The 24,328-nt window shown below is 37.1% G+C and overlaps 1 protein-coding gene across 6 annotated transcripts in view; it reads left to right on the top strand.

The window, feature by feature from the left end:
• Positions 1-24,006, top strand: part of TJP1 (tight junction protein 1) — a 153,929-nt gene extending 129,923 nt beyond the window's left edge. For 2 of the 6 annotated variants that reach the window (XM_077827822.1, XM_077827818.1), the window contains 5 exons: positions 6,835-7,007; positions 11,211-11,688; positions 13,224-13,441; positions 14,925-15,008; positions 22,453-24,006. In XM_077827822.1, coding sequence (XP_077683948.1) covers positions 6,835-7,007; positions 11,211-11,688; positions 13,224-13,441; positions 14,925-15,008; positions 22,453-22,547 — 1,048 coding nt within the window. In that variant the 3' untranslated portion in view covers positions 22,548-24,006. Of the gene's footprint in view, positions 1-6,834; positions 7,008-11,210; positions 11,689-13,223; positions 13,442-14,924; positions 15,069-21,688 lie in introns of all 6 variants that reach the window. The other 4 variants (XM_077827820.1, XM_077827816.1, XM_077827817.1 and 1 more) reach the window with 3 other exon arrangements.
• Positions 24,007-24,328: the final 322 nt, after the last annotated feature.

Genomic DNA, 24,328 nt, shown 5'->3' with positions numbered 1-24,328 from the left:
ATAAACAGCATCATGATGGGTCAGATTTTCAAAAGTACTTAGGAACTGAAGTCCCATTGGCTTTCAATGGGATTTAGGAGCTTTTCAAATATGTGATCTAGTCTCCTAAGTCAAGTAGGCACTTTGGAAAACTTTACCCATTATCCTAAACTCTATTAGCATGGGGATTGTATTAGTAATTTTAATTAAATTCACGAGAGTTAATGGTTAACGTTTCAACAACAATGATGTGGTTATGGGAAGGGGGAGGCATTTTCATCTCTTCTCTTCACATTTCCGATTGGGGAAAATTAGCTTTTGGGCTGAAATTCCTGTGGTGCTAATCAGGATGCTTTTAAGGAAGAGAGTAGCTTTTCAGTATGTGATCTTCATGTATTCTATTCAGACTTTGTAAGGGGACCTACTAGAGTATTTAACATTTTAAAATAAACCTCTGAAGCTGTTGGAGAGGGAGGGCCTTCTGAGGACATCTTAAAAGTAGAGCCACCTAAGAGATCTGACATGAATGCATTGTGTACAGTTAAATGCGACAGCACTTTGGGTTTGGTGGTTTTGCATATTAAAATCATGATCTGTGTTTATCCCAATATCCAGTTATTTTTGCTAATGTTTTATGATATTTGGCTTTTCTTACTCACCAATAGCAAGAAAGTGACTTAAATATTTTTGCACAAATCTCATATAGTATATAGACGATTAGCCACTGATAGATAAGAAATTACTAATCCAACAAGTAATGGAGTGGTGTTGTTAAAGAAACTCTGAGCCTAGAATGAATGTCTACTCCTCCGCCCCTCCCAGTTTATATTTACCTCATGAAGGCACCTTGCACATCTAGATATCTGCTGTATGAAATGTCTATTTTTATAAATTTCTTGGCAACTTGCTTTGAAAAACCACATAGAAGCTCTGATCCTGCGGAGAGGCTCCTGCTTAGCTTTATGCAGTGTGAATAGCCCCATTGAAGTCAACAGCACTTTTGCTATGCCTCAGGTTAAACATTTGTATAAGTCTTTGTAGGGCCATAATCTTAAAATAATTTTAATATTTAGACAGGAGCAGTGCATTTTGGTCAGATGCAACACAGTTGTTTATGACAAGCCAAAGTTAAATACTGACATGAGTCTTCTGTGTGAGGATTCACATAATTATGAATTTCTAATGCTATAACTCAGCACTTGTCTTATTGATGGTTTTTGTATTTAGAAGAAATGTACGTTTTTGCATCTGGGCTTACAGTTTCACTGTACATCGGGTAGGCAGACTCCATTAATTTTAAAATATTTTTCATCCATTGACTGACAAATTTTGTATTAATATTTTATATACATTTTCCTGCCCCTAACAAATTTACATAGCTGTTTTGGAAACAAAATAGACTAGTAAAGTAAGTAATAAAATCTGTCTGCTTGGTAACAGTAAACTCTCTACTGTAAGCAAACTTATCTATTTAGCAGTTTGAATGGTTTGGTGTTCCTTTATAAGAAATGTCAAGTTGTAACTTTACATTTGAAAGAATCTCACGTTACAGGTTCAGCACTGAGAAATGTATGTGTACAAATGTTTTTATTCATCATATTTATGTCCACCAATCAGGCATTCTTCATGGGGAAATCAAGCCAAAAAGTCCATTTTAGAAAATATGTGGCACCAGTGAAGCTCCTTTGTAAGGGTAATGTCACATTTGTGTCTTCTAGTTGTCAGAAGTTGTAGTACATGGAATAGTTTTGTCTCTTCCCTCTTCTCCTTTGCTTTATAGGCCTGTTGCTTAGGAGAGTATATTCTCAAATATAGACACTAGAGCAAAACTCTCCTTATGCAGTGTGGCCTTTCATTTAAAGGTTGATTGTAAAAGGCTAGTTGTTTTGAACTGTTAGGTTTAGGTCAGGGGTAGGCAACCTATGGCACGCGTGCCGAAGGCACCACACAAGCTGATTTTCAGTGGCACGCACACTGCCCGGCTCCTGGCCACCGGTCCGGGGGCTCTGCATTTTAATTTAATTTTAAATGAAGTTTCTTAAACATTTTAAAACCCGTATTTACTTTACATACAACAATAGTTTAGTTATATATTATAGACGTATGGAAAGAGACCTTCTAAAAACATTAAAATGTATTACTGGCACGCAAAACCTTAAATTAGAGTGAATAAATGAAGACTCGGCACACCACTTCTGAAAGGTTGCTGACCCCTGGTTTAGGTCATGTGTTTGAAGGTATTGTTTTACTCAGTCTAGTCTTGCTGTTCACTTTTTCTTTCTCTCATAAGTTTTCTTTCAGAATTATTCTGGTTGCCCTGTAGTTAAGGGGTAATATTAGACCTTGCAAATTTAAAAAGTTCATTGGTGCTCTTTCTGAAACGCTGCTGGCTGTTTCTGGTCAGCTTCATCACTATTACTGAACAATGAACATGATTTGGCCACCTCTACACTTTGAGGTTAAACTGTGTTCAGCACTAGGTCATTTGCACCTATTGCTAACTTCTTTATCAGCAACTGACAAATTACAGTCTTGTCCACATAAGGTAGAACAAAGATTAAAAATAACATTTGAAAACTTTGTCTCTGAGTTGGGTTTATATCTTAGGATAAAATCATGGCCTTCTCTACACTGGGAAAACTTATAAAAATATTCCTCCAGTTTTGCAGTATGAAAAAAGTGGCTTTATTTTAACAACTTGAACAAATTGTGTAGATTTGTCACAAAAGTAGAAAATGAGTAATATCCATTTCTGTGCACTGTTCTACCACTGAGATGAAAGGATGTTTATTGAAAAGTGGTAGGAGCCATAGTGTAGGTGAGGGACCTGCAGCTGGATATATAACACCATTTTGATTAAATTTACTTTTCAGCAGGCTTAACTGAGAGAGTGGTAAAAGTGAGTCTAGAAGCCAGAGCCACCACTCTACGAAAGTGCTCTGCAGCAGGTTTTGGAACCAGTGAGAATTTTTTGGTAAATTTTTCCCAATGTAGACAGCCTATGAGTTTGATGATCCTTTCATTGGCCCTGGTATCATAAGTAGCTTAATTAAAGTCAGTGTAGCTGGTGTAAAAATGGTGTAAATTAGAGGAGAACAAAGCCTTAACCTCAGATACATTGTGGATGTTCTTACAAGAATATAAACGGGGCGGGGATATCTGTACAATTTTATGTAAAACCTGATGAAAGTAAAGATTCCTATTTGAGTTCTGGGTATTCCACACATGGGTACATGTGCTTCATGTTTCTGAGATTGGAGATTTCTAGCAAGCAGTGTCTGTTGGTCTGCGCCCATTGCTCTCCTCGTGCTCTGTACTGAGGGCATAAGGGTCAGTCCGGACCGACAGCTCTCCAGGTCCTTCTCACCACAGCATGGCCTGAGTCAGAATCTTCTGTGTCCAAAGCTTCTTCATAACCTTCTTATCTATAAATATATACTGAAAATAGTGAAGTGTTTTTAGTGGATTTTTCCTCATTGTTACAGTGAGCATAGGATAGTTCCTTCCCTACCTCAGGGACCCTACCTTCCTCTCCAGACTTCTGGAGTTTAAGTGTCGTCTGCCCCCGTTCCTTCTCCATCAGTGGCTAACACCACCACTGCTTTGGGGAGGCTCACATTGCCACCAAGTGCAGTATCTGACACTTCCCACCTCCCCAAACACATGAGGGATGGGAGTCCTGTCGGAGCCCCTGGACAGGGCCCTACCAAATTCACGGCCATGAAAAATGCGTCATGGACCGTGAAATCTGGTCTCTCCCTCTGAAATCTAGTCTTTTGTGTGCTTTTAGCCCTATTCTATACCGATTTCACAGTGGAGACCAGAGTTTCTCAAATTGGGGTCCCGAGTTGCGGGGGTCACAAGGGTTATTTATGCGGGGTTCGTGGTATTGCCACCCTTACTTCTGCACTGCCTTCAGAGTTGGGTGGCCGGAGAGTTGTGGCCGTTGGCCAGGTGCCCAGCTCGAAAGTGCCCTTTTACAATACTGACATCTTCAGATCTTAAAATGAGGATAATTGACTTTTTGCAGTCACAGGCCTTGTTTACTAGCTGTGAGAGTGGCCATCCCAGTCCAATCTCCTCACAGCATTTTTCAGGGTTGGGACTGCGGGTGTCCTGCTTTTATGTTTCATCTTGCCCGTATCGGAATGGGCAAAGAGAGTAGCTCTCTCCTTGAGGCAGAACTGAGTGATCTCGCCTCAAAAATCTTTGAGATTTTTTTTTTTAAATCTCAAATTGAGCAGTATTCTGGGGTTCAAATTGGGGGGAACCATAGAATGCAGCACGTGGGATCTTGTCCATTCTTTCAGGAAGAGCCAATGTTCTCTTAATTTTCTAGAATGTTCTCTACCCATTTATTCAGTTGCATTACCCATTGCTCCCAGTGCCTTCGCAATGAGTTACTGTTTGTTCTTCAGTATGTTGGTTATTCATTGACAATTTCTTTCTGTCAGTGGGAAAAGACTGTCTGATAACTACCAGTCTAGAGCACCCAACATAATGGGGCCCTGATTCTTTCTTGAAGCTTCTATCTGCTACCATAATAAAATAGGAAATAAAAATAAAACTTGTGCATTTAAAATAAAGCTACATTTTTGTGGAATACTCTTCCTTCCAAAGAGATCCTGTTTTCAGATGCAGTCTACATTTTGAAGTCTAAACTGGCTAAGTTTTTTTTTTTTGTCTATCGAATAGTTATAAATCTGTACTAGGTTAATTTTTTTAAATGTTGTAGTAGAATACTTGTGAATGCCACTATATCAGACTGTAGTCCTACAAGCTGAATGGGTTCGATCAATTGTCAACTACATAGCTAGTAATTGCCTTAAAATAAGTAACCAAAATAAAAACTGAGAGCCACTCATAGATGAGGTGATATCAAAGCTCTTTTCAGTTAGAGGCTAATTTTCATCTTTGCATCTGATTTATGTGGCTTAGAAAGAGAACACTATTTGAATAGCCTCTGTACTTTATTTTATTTTTTTAAATATGACCGACCATAAGTGATGTTTTTGGACAATTTTAAAGTACTCCATAGAGAGGGAAGAGGTCCATTCTCACTGAAATTCGCGCATATTAACATTAAGCGGAGTTGTATGTATGTTGGAAGGAATATTCCCAAATTTTAATTGAAAATGGAGCTAGTAGTAATTTTCAGTTTATTGCATAAATCTTGCTGCTTTCTCAATGATAAAAACAATATTAAACTTTTAGAACAATATACTTGCAGAATATCTGGATAATTCTTCTTTTCGAGTAGTGTCCCTGTGGATGCTCCACTTCAGGTTTTCTACTCCCTGACTGTAGTCCCCAACTCCCCAAGAAAGAAAAAGGGATCACAATAGTAAAGATCAACACAACACAAACCATGAAGTGAGAGAGAGAGAGAGTGTGTGTTTCACCTTTCTTCTCCCAGTAGGCAGAATTAAAATATCATCGTTATTTGGGAGAGTAACTACAGGACATGGTAATGCTGACCAGAAATCTTTTTTTAATGTGTGGACACTGATAATGGAGAGCTGAAAGAGTTTCCCTAGGAATAAGATTGAACTCTTCACTATAAAAACTTTCTCAGCCAGTCATATGCAGTGCAATACTGACTACAGCATATGTGTAGTAAATAGCCCCAGAATAAGATAAGCATGCATTGCACCTACAGTATATCAAATTCAGAACACTAAAATTCTATTTACAGTCAAGTAGAATGACGGTCTGAAATTCTTTCATTGCACTCTAACTAAGTGGTGTTCAAGATATAATGAAGGTTTCTGTTTCAGTCTGACCTGAACTTATCTACTGTGAGGCCTCACCTGCCTGTAATTCATAGACAAAAGTTTCATATTAAGCATAGCGTCTGATCACTATACATATACATATACAGTAAGGGTCTTGTGTCAGAATGCTAGCTGACTAACTTAATTCTGTCTCTTTGTACAATGTCTTGTCATGTTAACAGTTCTAGGACTAACTCAAAGTATGAAGAAATAATGTGCTTAAGATAGAATGACCATTTTTCTTTCATTCTTCTATTGCTGTTTGCTTTGCCATCACCTAGATTTCTTGGCTCTTACACTAGCTATGACTACTTGAAAAGGAACATCAAGTGGTAAGATTGCCGTTGATGTGAGGATGTTTTAAGGTGTCCTCTCACTGTTACATTTATCACAGGCATTATGTGCACCTAAAATTTTAAACACAATAATTTTGAAAGTAGGTTTAAGTTACGATAGCCAAAAACTATAGGTATTTTTGAAAATTGGCCATTTCCTGAGAAATATTTGAAATTTAAGTTTAAATTGCTTGCTTATTTAACTAGCTAAAATTTATGCACATAAAGCTAGTGAAGCTTAAGCTGATTGCATTTATAATTAAGATGGCATTGTTGAAATATCGGGTGTATTTAGAAGAGTTCTGACAGAAATCAATCTTTCTATAGCACATCCAATTTATGCTTTTTAAAAAAACTAGGTAATTTAAAATTAAACTATTTTTTAATACCTACCTAAATAATAGCACAGTTCTTCAATTGAAAATCCACCCAAACTAAATTGAAAACAAAGGATTTAGAGCAAAACATCATAAAAATACACCCAAAATGTCATCTGCCTTTTGTTTGCCATTTTTTGGTTTGTGTTACTAATCTTTTTAAAGATTCGGTGTTGTCTTGAAATCTCTTGTGCTTATAAATGAATGTTTTGTACTTAGGACTGAATGTTATACAGAAACTGTTAATGTTCATAGGAAGAGATGAAAATTATAGGTATTATAGAAGGAGAAACAATGGTGAATTCAGAAACTGAAAACTTTTGTAAAATTGGACAAGTCAGCCTATTGTTTTTCTTTTATTTCCAACAGGGGGAAGCCTACTGATGCTGAGCCCCCAGATAGACCTGTTGGTGAAAAGCGCTATGAGCCCGTTCCTCAAGTTACTCCTCCTCCCCTACCTCCAGTTCAGTATACTCAACCTCAGTCGATTAATAATCCTGTCGTACTACTTCAGGCACATCCCAAGTCTGCACTTTCTGAGGGTATGAAATCTGAAAGTTGGCACATCTAATAGGATGCAGTGTTGAATTTATGCAAGTGTTCTGTTTGCCTAGCTTCCTATTCTCCAGTACAGACTTAAGTTACTGCACAAACTTTTTAAAATTGAACTATTCAGTTCTTGCACGTGAAGTATCTGTCACAGCGATAATCTCTACCCAAGTTTAAGTAAAAAAATTTAAATTAGTTGGGGAATTAGAACCAATAGGTTCATATAAAAGTGTTGATTAAAGATGCAATCATTTCAATTAATGGGGAATCTTGCTTAGACCACTTACACTTAAAGATACAATAATCTCTATTTGTCAGGGACTTGGATGTATAAGTTAGTACAGTGGCTCTCAACCTTTCCAGACTACTGTATCCTTTTCAGGATTCTGATTTGTCTTGCAACCCCCAGGTTTCATCTCACTTAAAAAATACTTGCTTACAAAATCAGACATAAGAATACAAAAGTATCACAGCACACTATTACTAAAAATTGCTTACTTTCTCATTTTTACCATATAAAATCAATTTGAATGTAAATATTGTGCCTACAGTTCAGTGTATAGTAATACAGAGCAGTATAAGCAAGTCATTGTATGAAATTTTAGTTTGGACTGAGTTCTCTAGTGTTTTTTATGTAGCCTGCTGGTAAACTAGGCAAATATCTAGGTGAGTTGATGTACTCCCTGGAAGACCTCTATATACCCCCAGGTATACACCTACTTCTGGTTGAGAACCACTGACATACAGTAATTACGGGACTTGAACTAGTTGAAATCTGGACCAATCAGCTAATGTTATATTTTTACAATTTGGAGACTCTACTGAGTTCTATGAAAAAATTTGATGGTAGCTGAGCCTCTTGTGGGAAAGATTCCATATTGCAACAACTGTTATATTGTAGTTGATTCCATGTTAGCAGTCTCAACGGAGATAAAGCAGATTAGTCTTCATAGTTCAATTTTATTGTTTTCTCCTTTATAGGCAGTCTCCCAGCTCCTCCTCATCCCCCACAACTCTTTGAGTATGATGTGTTCTCTCTCTCAAGTCCCAAAAATAGAGAATTTTCTACTTTGTTTAGGCAGCCTTAACAAAGAATGTCCTTTGTTTTAGCTCAGGCTTATGATGATGTTGCAGTGTAGCTCATCTGTTGTTTGGTTCCAGCCACTTCAGCTACTTGTGGCTTTGTTTTACTCCATTTCATAAAAAGGTTAGAGCAAATTTGTGCTGTGTAAATTAGGCATATGTTTTATGGAAAGACATGCTGTTCTATGTATGATTTGTACATGTGCTAATACAGGTAACAAAAGTGTAGGCGACATACCACTATGAAGTATACTAGAGTTGGAATTATTATTTGAGATTATTAATATGGGAAACCACTAAAAATTAATTTAACCATAAATTCCTTTATTCAACCCAAAGGCCAAAATAGCACTTATACAATTACTCTAAACCTACCTAAAAAGCCTAAGTAAAGCATTTTACTACATTCAAACAGTAACAAAACACTTACAAGCATCTGATCAAGATACTTACAAACCAGCAAAACCCAGGGGTTCTTAAACACGTATTGGTTGGCTCAGGTGTGGTCAGGCAAGTATTAGCAATGAACCCTTCAATAATTTACTTTTTTTATCCTCTTTAACAAACAAGTGATATGATATTGCCAGTTACTGACTTCAGCTACAAACCAATTTGTGACAGTTTACCCTTATTTCCAGTCTTAATGCAGATAAGATTTCCTTTCTTCCCCTTCTCCTTGCAACAGGTTTTTCCACTGCACCTGGTTCACGTATGCTTTAACACTGGTGTGTTGGCTAGGAAAGGGTCATGTTGGCTCATTTTAAGACAGATTCTCTTTTTTTTGTCTTTTTTAAAACCATCTGCAGTTATCCCTGTTGGCTAGAGAGAGGCCTTCTTTTTAGAAATTTTCACTTCTCTCATTAGCTATTCTTTGAATCAGAAATCCTCCCTATTTTATTCCTTCTGGCCTTATATCTTATTATTTTCAAGGCCTTCATTCTACTTGCTAGTCAGGGCCTTTCTTCACAACACATAAATATATTTTCTTAAGTAAACTTAAGCTAACTCTAATTTTTGAATTTCATATTTGTCCTACAAGTAGGAAGCTAGCAGGGCTGACATCTAAGAAGTACATACCTAAATGTAACACACTTTTTATAGAAGACCAAAACTAGGCTACAAGTCCTACATTTCTTGAAAACTATAAATTCCTATGCCATGGCTGTGTAGGACCAGAAATGGGAAGTAAGCCTTTATATTTCTTAAAAATATAATTTTAATAATGTTTCTTTTAAACAGTAGCTTAATTTCAGTGCTGTTCTGAAACCCTTAATGCTAACTTTGTGAGTAACATATGATCATATCCCACTACATCTACTGCAAATTAAGGCTATCAAGTGATTAAAAAAACTAATTGCAATTAATTGCACTGTTAATAATAGAATACCATTTAAGTATTTTTGGATGTTCTCTACATTTTCAAATATATTGATTTAAATTACAATGCAAAATACAAAGTGTACAGTGCTCACTCTATATTTATTTTTGATTACAAATATTTGCACTGTAAAAAACAAAAGAAATAGTATATTTCAATTCACCTAATACAAGTGCTGTAGTGCAATCTCTTTATCATGAAAGTTGAATTTACAAATGTAGAATTATGTACAAAAAATAACTGCATTCAGAAATAAAACAAAGTAAAACTTTAGAACCTACAAGTCCACTCAGTCCTATTTCAGCCAATCGCTCAGACCAACAAGTTTGGTTACAATTTGCAGAAGATAATGCCGCCCACGTCTTGTTTACAATGTCACCTGAAAGTGAGAACAGGTGTTCGCATGGCACGGTTGTAGCCGGCATCGCAAGATATTTACGTGCCAGATGCGCTAAAGATTCATATGTCGCTTCATGCTTCAACCACCATTCTAGAAGACATGCGTCTAGGCTGATGATGGTTTCTGCTCAATAACGATCCAAAGCAGAGTGGACCGACGCATGCTCATTTTCATCATCTTAGTCAGATGCCACCAGCAGAAGGTTCATTTTTTTGGTGGTTTGGGTTCTGTAGTTTCCGCATCAGAGTGTTACTCTTTTAAGACATCTGAAAGCATGCTCCACACCTCATCCCTCTCAGATTTTTGGAAGGTACTTCAGATTCCTAAACCTTGGGTCGAGTGCTATATATATCCTTAGAAATCTCACATTGGTACCTTCTTTGTGTTTTGTCAAATCTGCTGTGAAAGTGTTCTTAAAACAAACATGCGCTGGGTCATCATCCGAGATTGCTATAACATTAAATATATGGCAGAATGTGGGTAAAACAGAATAGGAGACATACATTTCTTCCCCAAGGAGTTCAGTCAGAAATTTAATTAACGCATTATTTTTTTAACGAGCATCATAAGCATGGAAGCATGTCCTCTGGAATGGTGGCCAAAACATGAAGGAGTATATGAATGTTTAGCATATTTGGCATGTAAATATCTTTCAGTGCTGGCTACAAAAGTGCCATGCGAATGCCTGTTCTCACTTTCAGGTGACATTGTAAATAAGAAGCGGGCAGCATTATCTCCTGCAAATTGTAACCAAACTTGTTGGTCTGAGCGATTGGCTGAAGTAGGACAGAGTGGACCTGTAGGCGCTAAAGTTTTACATTGTTTTGTTTTTGAGTGAAGTTATGTAACAAAAAAAAATCTACGTTTGTAAGTTACATTTTCATGGTAAAGAGACTGAACTACAGTGCTTGTATGAGGTGAATTGACAAATACTATTTCTTTTATCATTTTTACAGTGCAAATATTTGTAATAAAAATAATATAAAGTAAGTTCTGTACACTTTGTATTCTTTGTTGTAATAGAAATCAATGTATTTGAAAATGTAGAAAAACCATCCACAAATATTTAATAAATTTCCATTGGTATTCTATTGTTTAACAGTGCGATTAATCACTATTAGTTTTTTTAATCGCAGTTAATATTTTCAGAGTAACCCTTTTCTTTTTAGTTAATATTTTGTAGTTAATCGCATGAGTTAACTGTGATTAATTGACAGCCGTACTGCACATACAAATTTTTCATAATAGACCTAAGTGTCTGAGGTGTAAAATGGAATATTAAGGCTTACATATTATGGATTTTTCATGTGTGATTTTTTCCATTTTGTGTTACAGTTAACTGTATGCCCGTAGATTTCCAGAATTCCACAGTGCCCAAGCCTGACCCACCTCCATCTCAAAATAAACCAGCAACTTTCAGATCTTCCAACCGAGAGGACACTGTACAGTCTACCTTCTATCCTCAGAAAAGCTTCCCTGACAAGGGTCCAATTAATGGAACTGAGCAGACTCAGAAAACAGTCACCCCGGCTTATAATCGCTTTACAACGAAGCCTTACACAAGTGCTGCCAGGCCATTTGAGCGAAAGTTTGAAAGTCCTAAATTCAACCACAATCTCCTGCCAAATGAAACTCAGCATAAACCAGAGTTGCCCTCAAAGGCTCCAAATTCTCCTCAACCAATTTTAAAAGCGCACAGCTCATTGCAGCCTTCGGAGTTTGACAGTGGAATGGATACATTCTCCATACTGGCAGACAAGCCTAAATATCAACCAAATAACATTAATGCTGTGCCTAAAGCCATTCCTGTAAGGTAAGATTTTTTTTTTTAATGTTTTTAAAGAATGGAGTTGCTCATGAAATTGCAGTGTTTTTTTTAGGCAGTGTCCAGTCCTGGATGAATTGCTGTTAGTTTGCCCAGACTCTGCAATCAAAAACCAGGATGCATCTCCTGGGACTAACACTGGAGACTGATCAGAGGATTGGGGGGGAAGTGCATGGCAATGGCTTTTGGGGAGACGTGGGTGTCCTGTCTCCCTGTATCCTACTTTTTAATAGTGAAGTTGTGTCCAGCATGGTTCTTATTGTACGTCTTTTAGTAAATAGTAACAAGTCTTGCTCTAAACAACCCTTTTCCAGAAGTTGGAATTACTAAATTATTATTGTCACAGCTTAACACTACACATTCAGTGTGAGTGGTCTTGTATGTGCTGAGGAGGCTATATTATTATTTCAGGTAAATTTTTAAAAGCACTCTTTTGAAAAGAGAGCAGTCATTTCAACAATGGTGTTGTACTTGCTTTGAGACCAAACAATATAACTGTTTAAGAGGAAGATGCAATTACCCATACTCAAATTACGAAGCTACCATAAAACTGAAAATCCACTCATCTATAAGGGACATACTTCTAGCTAACTTGAGCATTTCCTCAATTTGTTTGTTTTAAAATAGGGTGTTTGTTTGTAAAATCTTTGCAAAATATGTTGTCTCATTTGCCATGTGTTATGTGACCATAATGTATGATTCAAATTTGAAATAGTTTTTACTGTTTTTTAAAATTCAGTAATGTAACGTAAGAATGAGCAGTTTGCGCTAAAGCAGCTGGGGGGGGGGTGGGGGTTATGCCATGAGAAGCTGAGCTGATCCTGAGTTGTTAAATTATTGGTCTTTTACCAAAAGAGATGAGTACTTCTGCAATTGACATAAAACCAACTTAAGTACAATAAACCTCCTGATAAAATGTGAGGGTTTTTTCCAGTCCTCTGCAGCATTCATTTCACAGCCTGGAAAATGGTAGGATTCTAAGTGGTATTTATTGATGCTATAGAAGTTAAGGCTGACAAATTGTCCTTAAAGATAAGTGAAAGAAAAGTCTCAGGTTCATATAAGAATTATCAACATAATACAGCTGCTTTGTGTTTTTATATGATAAACTCATGACAAACTAGGTGCTGGAACAACAGAATTCTAGTAAATTTTAGTACTCTTATGCTGAGCTCTGTAGTTGGGAAGACTATCCCAAAACAACTCTAAAAACTGAGAATTCTAAAACCTAACTAGTTCTGAGTGGTCCAAAATCTGTCGTTAACAGATGCTGTGGGTAAATTTCCAAGTTAATTCTTTCATTACAGCAGAAATGCATCTCCATTTACCCTTTCTCTCAAAAGATAAGCAAAAATTACACTAGTCTATTTGGCTTATTTCTTGAGACTGATTACACTTTAAAAGGGCTAGCCTGCCTAATGTAACTGTTGCATTGGTAAATTAATTCAAAATACAGAGTGTGCTACTGATTTTGGGGGAGGTATATAAAACTGCTATGCTTAATCTATCTATCTCACATTTAGTCCTTCAGCACTAGAGGATGATGAGGAGGAGGATGGACACACTGTAGTAGCCACAGCAAGAGGTGTTTTTAACAGCAATGGTGGCGTTTTAAGCTCCATAGAGACAGGAGTTAGTATAATTATACCACAAGGAGCCATTCCAGAGGGAATAGAGCAAGAAATCTATTTCAAGGTCTGCAGAGATAATAGTATCCTCCCACCTTTAGACAAAGAGAAAGGTAAGAGTTGTCTTTGTATCTTAATATATTATCTGTTGCTATTCATTATCTAAGCACTGACTGCAAAACATTGGAGGACATGGTCTCTGCCCCAAGAAGTTCACAAACTAGAAGTACAGAGGAAGTAGTATTCTTTTCAATTATATTTTCTGGTGGGAGAATAATTCAGGGTGTCTCAATTTTGACTATAATTTTTAATATCTAAGTATGTTGACATGCACAAATTAAACTTTAATATACTTTGAAAATAATTTTTTTAAATGGACTTTCATTGCTTCATTATCTCTATAGTCAGTGAATGGGTATATTCTGGTCTGCCAGGTTAATGTTTCCTCACATGATATAGTACTGAAAGCATTATGTAATTTATCTTTTTAAAAATTTAGAGACGTGTTAGCGAAATACATTGAGAAAATTTACCTCAAATGCTGGAAGTTTCAAAGAGCTGCTAACAGCCACATTTTTTCTTTCCTTTTTTGCATTATAAAAATAGGTGTGAGGTAGAAAATACTAAAGCAAATGAGATTATTTTTTTGTCTTGATTTTCAGACAAGCCAGATGAGGCAATCACTGAATGACTATTGCTGTTTCCTAAAACACACACTTTTTACTGTGTATTAAAGTGGCAAGTAGTACAGCATATAACCTAGGAATCTTTTTTTTTTTTTTTTATTGTAGTCTGTTTCTTTTATCAATAGCCACCCCGGAACCTAGGCAAATGGAAACTAGTAGTCCTTTAAACATATACGTGTCTCATTTATGTAAGTTAAGGAGAAGTTTTTCTCTCCTTCAGGACTTCGATTTCTGGAATTTACAATGAAGACACTATTGGTACTTTGCGACACAAGATTCAAAGCAACCCTAGATCTATCATCTGAATATGGGTTGTTTAGTTGAGGAGCATGTTCTCAATGCCATCTTGAGCGGCTAAATGCAAAAATAAAACTTTGAATTCCTTGTTCCATACCTTCTGACTGTTAAGAGAGGGCTGGGCTCTTAAGCAACTATTTGCCAGCCCAGCTATTACTTTTAACAAGAGACTTTTGGGGTTCCCTTGTAAACACTAAGATGGTTGACATCCTAGCAGGTAAACCACCTCTAGCAGTAGTATGAGCAAAACTGTAGTGTTGGCAAGGCACTGAGAGGTTCACATGTTTGCATGTATAGCAGCACATGTTTGGAATTACAGGTCAGAAAAATTCTAATGTAGTCAAATAGTCTGGCCTGTCTGGCCCTGTGCCTTTCATTTTGTAATATGATTCAGTCCAGTTGAAATTCACTGGAGTATGGTTATAGGAAAGGCAACCAGAAACAACCTTGCTGAGTAGCTCTGTTTTATTTGCAAGGCTGAATTTTCATAGGTTTTATAAATTAATTTCTTCATATTTTGCTCTTGTTTGTGTATCGAAAAAATATTGAATGTATTTCAAGGAGAACAGGTTTCTACTGGTAACCTTTTATTTTTGTTTCTCTTTAACTGTAGGTGAAACACTGCTTAGCCCGTTGGTAATGTGTGGGCCCCATGGACTAAAATTCCTGAAGCCAGTGGAGCTGCGCTTACCACATTGTGCGTCTATGACCCCTGATGGTTGGTCTTTTGCTCTAAAATCCTCCGACTCCTCGTCGGGTATGCTGTCCTCCCTCTGTCCTTTTGGGGCTTTTGGGTGCTATCGTGTAATTTAAGATCCCTTGGCTAAAGGTGACCGTGTGTAATATATAATAACTCAATCATTGTATTTGTGTCAAACTCTCCATTTCACTTTCATTACTCATGGTGCAAATTCATGGCTAAAATCGTGGTTGACAAACCAAAATGGTAAAGAAATACAGTATTATATTATCTACTTTATCCGTGGTCCGTTAAATATCATCACGCTTTCCACTTTTTCTTCTTTGAGGACTGTTACAGCTGCAAACACTTTAAAATTGTAAATTTGCACTTAAATAAATTGGGGGAAATGATTAGGTACTGCTAATGGGCTTTTATACCACAAATTCATGCCTTCTGCTTAATAGGCCATATAGTAATTTGGGAAATTGTAAATGTTAACCTCTACATTTATAAATCATGACTTATTACATGTTAACTGTTTTCATGTTTGCAAGTTGATGCTTACAATCAGACCATTTAAGGAAACTACAGTGTTTGTCTGTGAAAGCATTTTACAGTTCATTCTAATATGGCTGTATTTTCCACATGACTTTTCTTGCTTGCTTCCACCTGTTTCTTCACCAACCTCCTTTTTCAACCCAGAATTGTAGAGAGAGGCTTTTCATAGTTGAAGTTGCAACCAGGTTTCAGTTTTGTATGCCTGTTCTTTTTTCCTCTATGCTTACTACCATTTTTACCCCCTTACTTGGAACAGAGAAAACATTGTTGGCTGAAATTCTGGGTGATCAGTATTAGGCTGAAGTAGAATTTTTATGTAAGTTTCAAGCAATTTCATGAAATGTTTGAAGTTACAGCAATTTAAAAATTAATATCTGCACATTTGAAGAAAGTCAAGGTTTTATTCAGCTACTTTCTAACATTACAATGGAAAGATTTACACCCCTAATGTGTACATATAATCTGTATATAATATTTAAACACAATACTTATGTATACAGTATTGAAAACAAAATGTATTGTCATTAATGTATCTATACCTGTCAACAGTGCGTTGACACTGAAAGATTAGAGCATCAGTTTTGATGATGGGCATCTGATTTAGAGAAATCAACATTTGGATGGTTTTTATGCTATTATATGCATGTGTTCCATACATCAACTTAACTGTATGTACATATTTGAAATGTTAAAAAATTAATACTTAAGTGGCGGGGACCCAAAAAACATATCATAACTACATAAAATTTTTAAAAAGTACTTATATTTTGTAACTGAAAAATCTGTTCATGAATTTACTTGAAATGAAAGGAGAAACTCTAGTCCTCCCAAATAATAATCAAAACTGCTTTAAGACAGATCTTTTTCCTCTCCCAAATTAGCCTCTGTGTGTGTGTGAGAGAGAGAGAGAGAGAGAGAGCATATACAAGTACTAACACTTTCTGTATTGGAGTTATAACACAACATTTTATTCTGTTTAACTGAAATGGGATGTATCAGTAATCTTGCTTTTTGAGACAATTTCAGAATTAGGCAATTCTGTCTTCTGATATGTAAGTAGACCATACTGTGTCTTAAATAAATATTTGTTTTCTCATTTTAAATTAGCTGGTTACAGGACTCTGATTTTTCAGATGCCTTTATAGAGGTGGTTTGCAACACTATGGTGCTTTTTCTATTCAATCTTTTGCTTGATCTCAGCTTTTTCTAAGTTGTTTCCATGTCCTGTTCTTTAAATGAACATTTAATTACATATACTGACCTATTCTCTGCCAAACTTAAGTCAGAAATACTTTTATATTATCCCTAAAACATCTGAAATTCTTGGTTAATCTCATTTTAACTTTTGAGTGGAGAGAATTTAAATTGCATCTTAACTAACAGTACATTCATTTTCCTTTTATATTACACTTGTTGCACTATATTAGTTTGATATTGTACGGTCATTACTTCAAAGGATTTAAATGTGCAAATCATGGGAAAGTAGTTGTATCTTCAATTTGTGGAGTAACAGTTATAGGTTGTATTGGTTAGAATCTAATCTACACTATAGGTGTATGTTTTAAAATGTTTCAGATTGCCTCATCTGTGAGATTAAAACTACTCTTATTACAATCTAATTTTGACCTTTTGCAAATGTATTCAGGTATTAAAAAGACTCAGGTTTCCATATTGAATGGAATTAATGTATTTACAGAACTGAAAATCCTCCAGCAGCTAAAGTTCTATTTGAGAACAGTTTTAAATAATTAGCATTTGTTGGCTGCAATCAATTGATTTGTTTTTAAATTCTCTAAATACATGTGACAACCCTAGGCCATTTTTACTTTTCCCAGCCTCCACATTACGTGTTGGTGTCATTTCAGCAAATTGTGTAATTCATATTTGTTTTCATGGGTTTCTCCAGAAAACTGTGGAATTTACATTTGTCTCCTTTAGCACAAAGGTTTGAGATGCTGTATTATGTAAATGAGGTCTCCAAATCTTAAGACAGATGTATTTTTTGGCCCATTTTACTGAAATTTTATAGTGACATTTATCCTGTAGGCTTTGAGATAAACATAGTAATGTTCTTTAATCTACCACTGAAATGGTGGAATGAGGACACTATATTTTGGATTAGCAACATCTTGCAATGGTTTATTGAGTGGGGAACTTCTCCAGTTGAAACTACAAGGGGCAATAAGTATAGACTGGAATTTATCTTCTGAGTTCTGTCAAATGACAACCAAGAATAATCCCTCTGTTTTTAAAGAAAGTGTCACAGGAGCTTTAATGACCAAAAGTGGAACACATATCAGTTTTAAATCTTATCTAATGTAAATATCAGCAAATTACTATCTCATTAGAACATCAGTGCTTTAGCAAAGTTTCTCCCGAAGATTAGTAGTTCTTCTTTGAGTTGCTGCAGACATGTATACCATTTAGATGTGCACGTGCCCAGCACACAAAAGCTGTAGAAATTCGCCTAGTCATACCCATAGGGGTGGCGCTGCCCTGACCCCTCTCATTTCCTTCTCATTGCCTGAGACTGGAGTTGGAGCACCCAGTTTCTTCACACTGCCCTCCCCCCCCGGTCTTTGAGAACTTCTTGTAAACAGTTTAGTTAGTTGTTTATTAGCAATACTTTAGATTAGTTTGGAAATTCAGCAGTAGTTTTCCAGTGGAATGCCTACACCAGGATTTAAACATTGCCTTTTATGTGGAGGGGAAATTCTGAATAGTGATACCCACACATGGTGTTCGCTCGGCCTGGGAGAGGGGCACATTAAGGCTAGGGGCTCCATCTGTAAGTCCTTCAAAAAAAGGACCCAGACGGCAAGGGACTTGAGAGTCAAGCAGTACCTGATGGAGCAAGCCATGAGGCCTAAATCAGCACAGGAGATGGTACCAGTATGCTGACGTTCCTCGGCAGGACTCTGAGGTGGCCTCTAGCAGGAAGATATTCTGTTCCTCTTTCTCAGGTCCTCCAAAAAAACCACCTATGTCTGGACTTCCACATCCTACCACAACAGCCCGAGTGTGTCAGAAGTTATAAGGCCATATGGCCACATGTACCTACATAGTGCAGCATGTGAGGCTTGTTTATTGTCCAAGTTACCATTCACTAGACATTCTGGTGTGAGTACCTCTGGAAATACCAAACACTCTGCAGTGGCAGACAATTCAGGACAATGTGTCTCAAGGGGTTCCCTTTGTCAGTGCCATGTCTCCAGAATGTTAGTCACTGGTGCCTCCTCCATAAGTTAGGGAGTGCATCTGGGATCATTAATAATTCAGGGATTGTGGTTGGAACAGGAAGCGTCCTGTAATATCAATGTGCTGGAGCTGCAGGCAATGTACAATGTGTGGCGGGCCTTTTGGCATCACATTCAGGAAACAGCAGTGCACAATACTCATGGACAATATCACAGTGATGTACTATGTCAGCAAGCAGGGAGGAGCCCATTCCAGTCAACTTTGTCATGAAGCAATAACATTCTGGCACTTCTGCATCAAAGAAAAAAATATGCTAGGAGTGGCTCACTTATCAGGCTCTCAGAATCAGCTGGCCGATCACCTTAGCAGAATCTTCTCGAACAACCACTAGTGGGTACTGAAGAACGGTGTGCTGAGGGCCCTTTTTCAAGAATGCCAGGATGCCTCACAAACCTATTTCATCTGAATTGGGGTCCGAACTACTGTGTGCCTTCCCCCATCCCTCTTATCCCTCAGGTTATCCTCAAATTGTACCATGCCAAGCTGATCATGATTTTAGCATGACCGAGAATTCTCCAATCTCCATATGCTATCAGTTTGACCTCACAAGTCTTTCCATTTTTGCCATGACCTGTTGATTCAACATCATGGCCAGACAGTCTACACCATACTGCGTGACTTTGCATGGCTAGATAAGGAAGACGTGTGGTGTTCAGAAGCAGTTAGAGAAGTTCTGCTTAGTAGTAGAAAATCATCTACGAGGGCCACCTACTTGTCTGAGAGGAAGCAGTTTTCAATTTGGGTGATCTCTAAGGGAATTCATCTGTCAGCCCAGATTCAGAACATTTTCGACAATTTATTGTAGTTGAAATCTTCGGGCCTGGTCTTTGCTCCTTGAAAGTTCATTTGGCTGCAATTTCAGCTTTCCACGGTCCTATTCGGGGAAAGTCAGTATTTTCAAGTCCTATGGCAGGGAGGTTTCTGAAAGGCATTGTCTGTCTCTTTCCACCAGTGAGGAAAATGGTGCCATTGTGGAACCTTAATATGGTGCTGACTGCACTAATGGGTTCACCATTAGAGCTACTCATTGGCTCTGCTCTCCCAGAAGTCTACCTTCCTGGCAGCTATCACATCCACTGGACAAATCAGTAAATTACAAGTCTTAATGGCTCATTCCCTGCACACCCAGCCCTGCAAAGACAAGGTAATTTTAAGACCACACCCAGAATTTCTGTCAAGAGAGAGATGTTTTACCTAAATCAGGTTATAGGAATCCTCAGGGTACAACCTGGAACTGTGGGACCATGGTGCCTCCTAAACTCTCCTGCCTTGTGTGTCTCCCACAAAGCTGTGACTGTGACAAGCACCAACACCCCTCCAGGCACTATGATCACTCAGCCATTGCCATTTGGAGCCCAACACCCACCTATATTGCATGAATGCTCCCTGAGCCACTCAGAGAGAGGCAACAGTCAATCTCCCCAGCCCACCACACTGCTCAAGGCTCCCTTGGGCAATGAAAAGATCATTAATAAATTTGCCACTTCTTCGTAGAAAAGTGGACATGCACCAGCCTTTGTAATCTGAGCTGAGATTCCACAAGCACTTCAACCTAAAACATACATAAAATATAAAACAGATTTATTAACTACAGAAAGACTTACTATTTTAAGTGATAAGTAGCAGGCATAGAGATCAAAGTTGATTACCTAATAAATAAAAATAAATTCACAGTCTAAATTCTAACTTTAACAGACTAAGCAAGATTTGAATCAAACAGACTCTCACCCCACTGTCTGTTACAGGCATCTTACAGTTCTTAATACTCAGACTGAACTCCTTTCCAGTTTGGGACCAATCTCCTGATCTCAGTCTTTGTCTTCTGGACAATCTTCCAGGTATTAAGATTGGTGGGGAGAGGGAGGCGAGAGGCCAAGTGATGATGATACTTGTCTCTCTCTTTATACCTTCTTCCAGCTGCTAGAAAGATGCTTGCTGTGATGTTGGGGCCAGGCAGTCTCCATTGCCTATGTGCACTCTCTGAGAAGCCTCTGGAAAAGTGGATTTTTTTTGATCAGACATCAACACTTGTCTGGCCCTCCTTTGTTGCAGCTGAAAGGCTAGCTGTGGGAGTTTCCCAATCTCACAACATATTTCAGGAGCACATACAGCAATACTTCACATACAATGATAGTACATAGAATCCAAAAGAATATTAGTGTTCAACAGATTAAGACTTTTTAAAAATGATCCCTCACAAGGCATGTATTGCACCAAACATATCAATCATATCACAGTGGTGAATATGGGGGCTCGAGGATGCTACTTCGAGGTACAGAGTGTCACACTTACTTACCTGTAATTTTTTTTCCACGTATCATATTTGGGTGCAGAAGAACGTCTTTGAGGTGAGGAAGGTATTTGGCATTTTATTCGGAAAGGATAAACCATTTCGTTCATTACCTCGTCTGTTCGTATCTTACATTGAGTGGATGAAAGGACAATTGGTTTCAGCTCAAACCATTTCTAAATGAATATCTATATTACTACGACTTTTGGAGTGGCTTAGATTATGTCCCCAAAGTAATTATACGCTCATTCACCAAGAGCTCAATAAATCAACAGCATTTTTAGAGATGTTTCCATAGTGTATATCTACAGTGCTGCAATGTGGTCTCCAGCGCACACCTTTGTTAGATATTATGCTGTCACCACAGCATCAAGGGCTGATGCAAACTTTTGGGAAGGCAGTTCTGCAGTCACTGTTTAAATAGACTCTGAGCTCCACCTCCTCATTAAACAGCTTGAGTCACCTGTGTGGCATACATGTCTGCTGATATTTGAAGAAGAAAAGATGGTTACTTACCTGTATTGTAACAGTTCTTCGAGATTTGGATGCAGACATGTATTCCACAACCTACCCTCTGTCCCCTCTGCAGCAGAGTCTCCAGCCTAAGCTTTGATGTGAAGGAACTGAACGGGATTGGGGCAGCACCACCCAAACATAGTCAGGGGAGGGACAAAGCAAAGGGCACAAGCACCATCCGTACTGATACTGCCAGGCATATTTCTCTGGCTTTGGTGCACTGGGCATGTGAACAGCTGAGTGGAATACATGTCTGCATCCACACCTCGAAGAACAGTTATGACACAGGTAAGTAACCATCTTTTGTCAGTTATACTGCACTACTGGTATACTGTGTTCAGATAAAAAAAAATTATTACTCATAATACAAAATTAAATTCCCGCTACTTCATAGTGAGTAGAACAACTTATCTTGAGTTTTGACTAATCTTTGTTAAGATTATGAAACAGATTCTTGAAGGATTAGTCAATGTAGCTTAGTAAAATGTCCTAATTTTCTGTTTTTTTAATACAGAAGTCCTGTGAGTATCCAATATAGATTAGTTTTGATCATTTGAAAGGAAAGCACTATGTTGGTGCTGCTTCAGAGCAAATCTGTTTTGTATGTACAACAGTCCTTGAGTACCACCAAGTCCCTCTTGAATTACCACAACAACAAGAAGTTTACTAAATTAAAACTGTACTATCCTATTTTTCTCAATAAAATACAAACTATACTTTTTTTGCAAAATATGCTAATTCTGAATTAAAAGGTACTATCCAAAAATATGGTTCTTTCAAGATGTACACTGTTTGACATTGGATTCTAAACACCAACATTGTGTTTTCCTCCCACAGGTGACCCCAAAACCTGGCAGAACAAGTCTCTTCCTGGAGATCCAAACTATCTTGTTGGAGCAAACTGTGTCTCAGTCCTAATTGACCACTTCTAATCTAAATTAGCTGTCTGAGTAAATAATGTGAAACTGAGATGGACCTTACATATAAACTGAATGACTCTATCAAGTATTAACGGAACTTAGTGTTTAAGCATCTTGCTTTTACTAACAATGGTTAGCAAGTACACTCTTGAACCATGGTCAGAATACATGCTGCAAACGGGAAGTGTACTGTGGAAACAAGGTGGGGTTCTTGTGGGTTCTGAATGTTGGGTTTGGGTTTTTTAATGAACATAGCTAATGTTTCATTGTTAAAACTTTAAAGTACCAATGAAGTACCAATGGAATATATACAGAAAAATTGAATTTGGTTCATAGTCCACTGGTTGAACTACAGAATTTGGCTTTTGGTTTTTTTTTAAACTTGGGGGTGGGAGGTTTTTTTTGTTTGTTTGTTTTTACTTTTTTGTTAAAATACACAATACTATATTTCCATCTCTGGTTTTTAGATGGCTCTTTTGGTGTACATGTCCCATAAAGTAGCTGTAAACTTTTGACTAGCACAACTTAGATGTTTTCCTCTACTGTGAGGCTTATAAAAGCACGTCTACTTACTGTACATGAAAACATTGTTAATTTTCTTTGTCATGGGAAAGATAGAGAGCATGTGAGATGACTATGGTTCAGTTGCCTCTGTGGATTTGTAAATTAACCAACACATTACTACAGACATATTAACCAGCAGGGATGCCTTACCCTCATGTTTTTAATAGTCTTAGTTCTCATAGTTCTCTGTATTACTAAGTTTGTATGGCTTTTGTGCTTAACTAGTTAATATATCATGGAACAGATTGACAAAGTGACTTATTGTGAACTCGCTGGTTTAGAGAACAAGTATTGTTTGTGTTGACCAACCAGAAGAGAAGCAGAAGAAAATGATGGTATGTTTTCTGCTATGCATTTGAAAATTTATAGATGTTATAGAATGCCTGTATATAAAGCGTGCATACCACTTTTGTTCTTGGTTTGTAAATTAACTTTTATAAGCTTTACCTTTTTATATATAAATATATATAAAAACAAAACAAAGTTTCTTAAGGATATCTTTGTATTCTCATACCTTTTGAGCCTTGAACTTTGACATCTGCAGCAATAAAGCAGCATTTCTACAATATACAAACAAGGACATTTTTTAAAAAATGCACAATGTTGTTACCTTTTTAAGTGCTGCATTTTAAGAATATAACTCGGAATTCTCTAGTTTGATTAAAATCTTGAAAAATCTCCCTACTGTAATTTGTGATAAGGATGCTATACTATGTGCCCTGAAATGTATTTTTTTACTAATAGACAATTTATTATGGCACATCAGCACTACTACTGTTTAGATAATATACCACTGCATTCTGTTAATCAGTTATTAGCTATTCAGGTGTGGCTGATTTTTTCTTTGCAGTTATTAAAATTACACATTTCTAAATATACAGAATAAAATTGTTTTTAAAATAATAAATGATATTTTCAGTATCTTATTGTTTCCAAAATGCATTTATGTGCACACTTCCAAATCCGTTTAGCTTCTGTTTTAAGGACCAGATTCTGCTGTCCTTACTCATGCTCAGTAGAACTTTATTTTGGGAGACTCCCACTGAATAGTCTTCAGTACCACTGCAAACTAATTCAAAGTGCAATTGTGGTGTGAACCCACTAGGGCTAGTCAAGAGTAGGGTATTACTCCAAGCAAGTACAAGTGGCAGAATTATGCCATGAATTGCCATGGCTAAATTAGGCTCTTCATTGTATCAGCTATGTAAATTAGTTTCTAAAACATGCTG

The sequence above is a fragment of the Eretmochelys imbricata genome, chromosome 10 (assembly GCF_965152235.1).
Source record: "Eretmochelys imbricata isolate rEreImb1 chromosome 10, rEreImb1.hap1, whole genome shotgun sequence".
Classification (NCBI taxonomy): Eukaryota; Metazoa; Chordata; order Testudines; family Cheloniidae; genus Eretmochelys; species Eretmochelys imbricata.
This window is presented reverse-complemented; position numbering and strand designations above follow the sequence as displayed.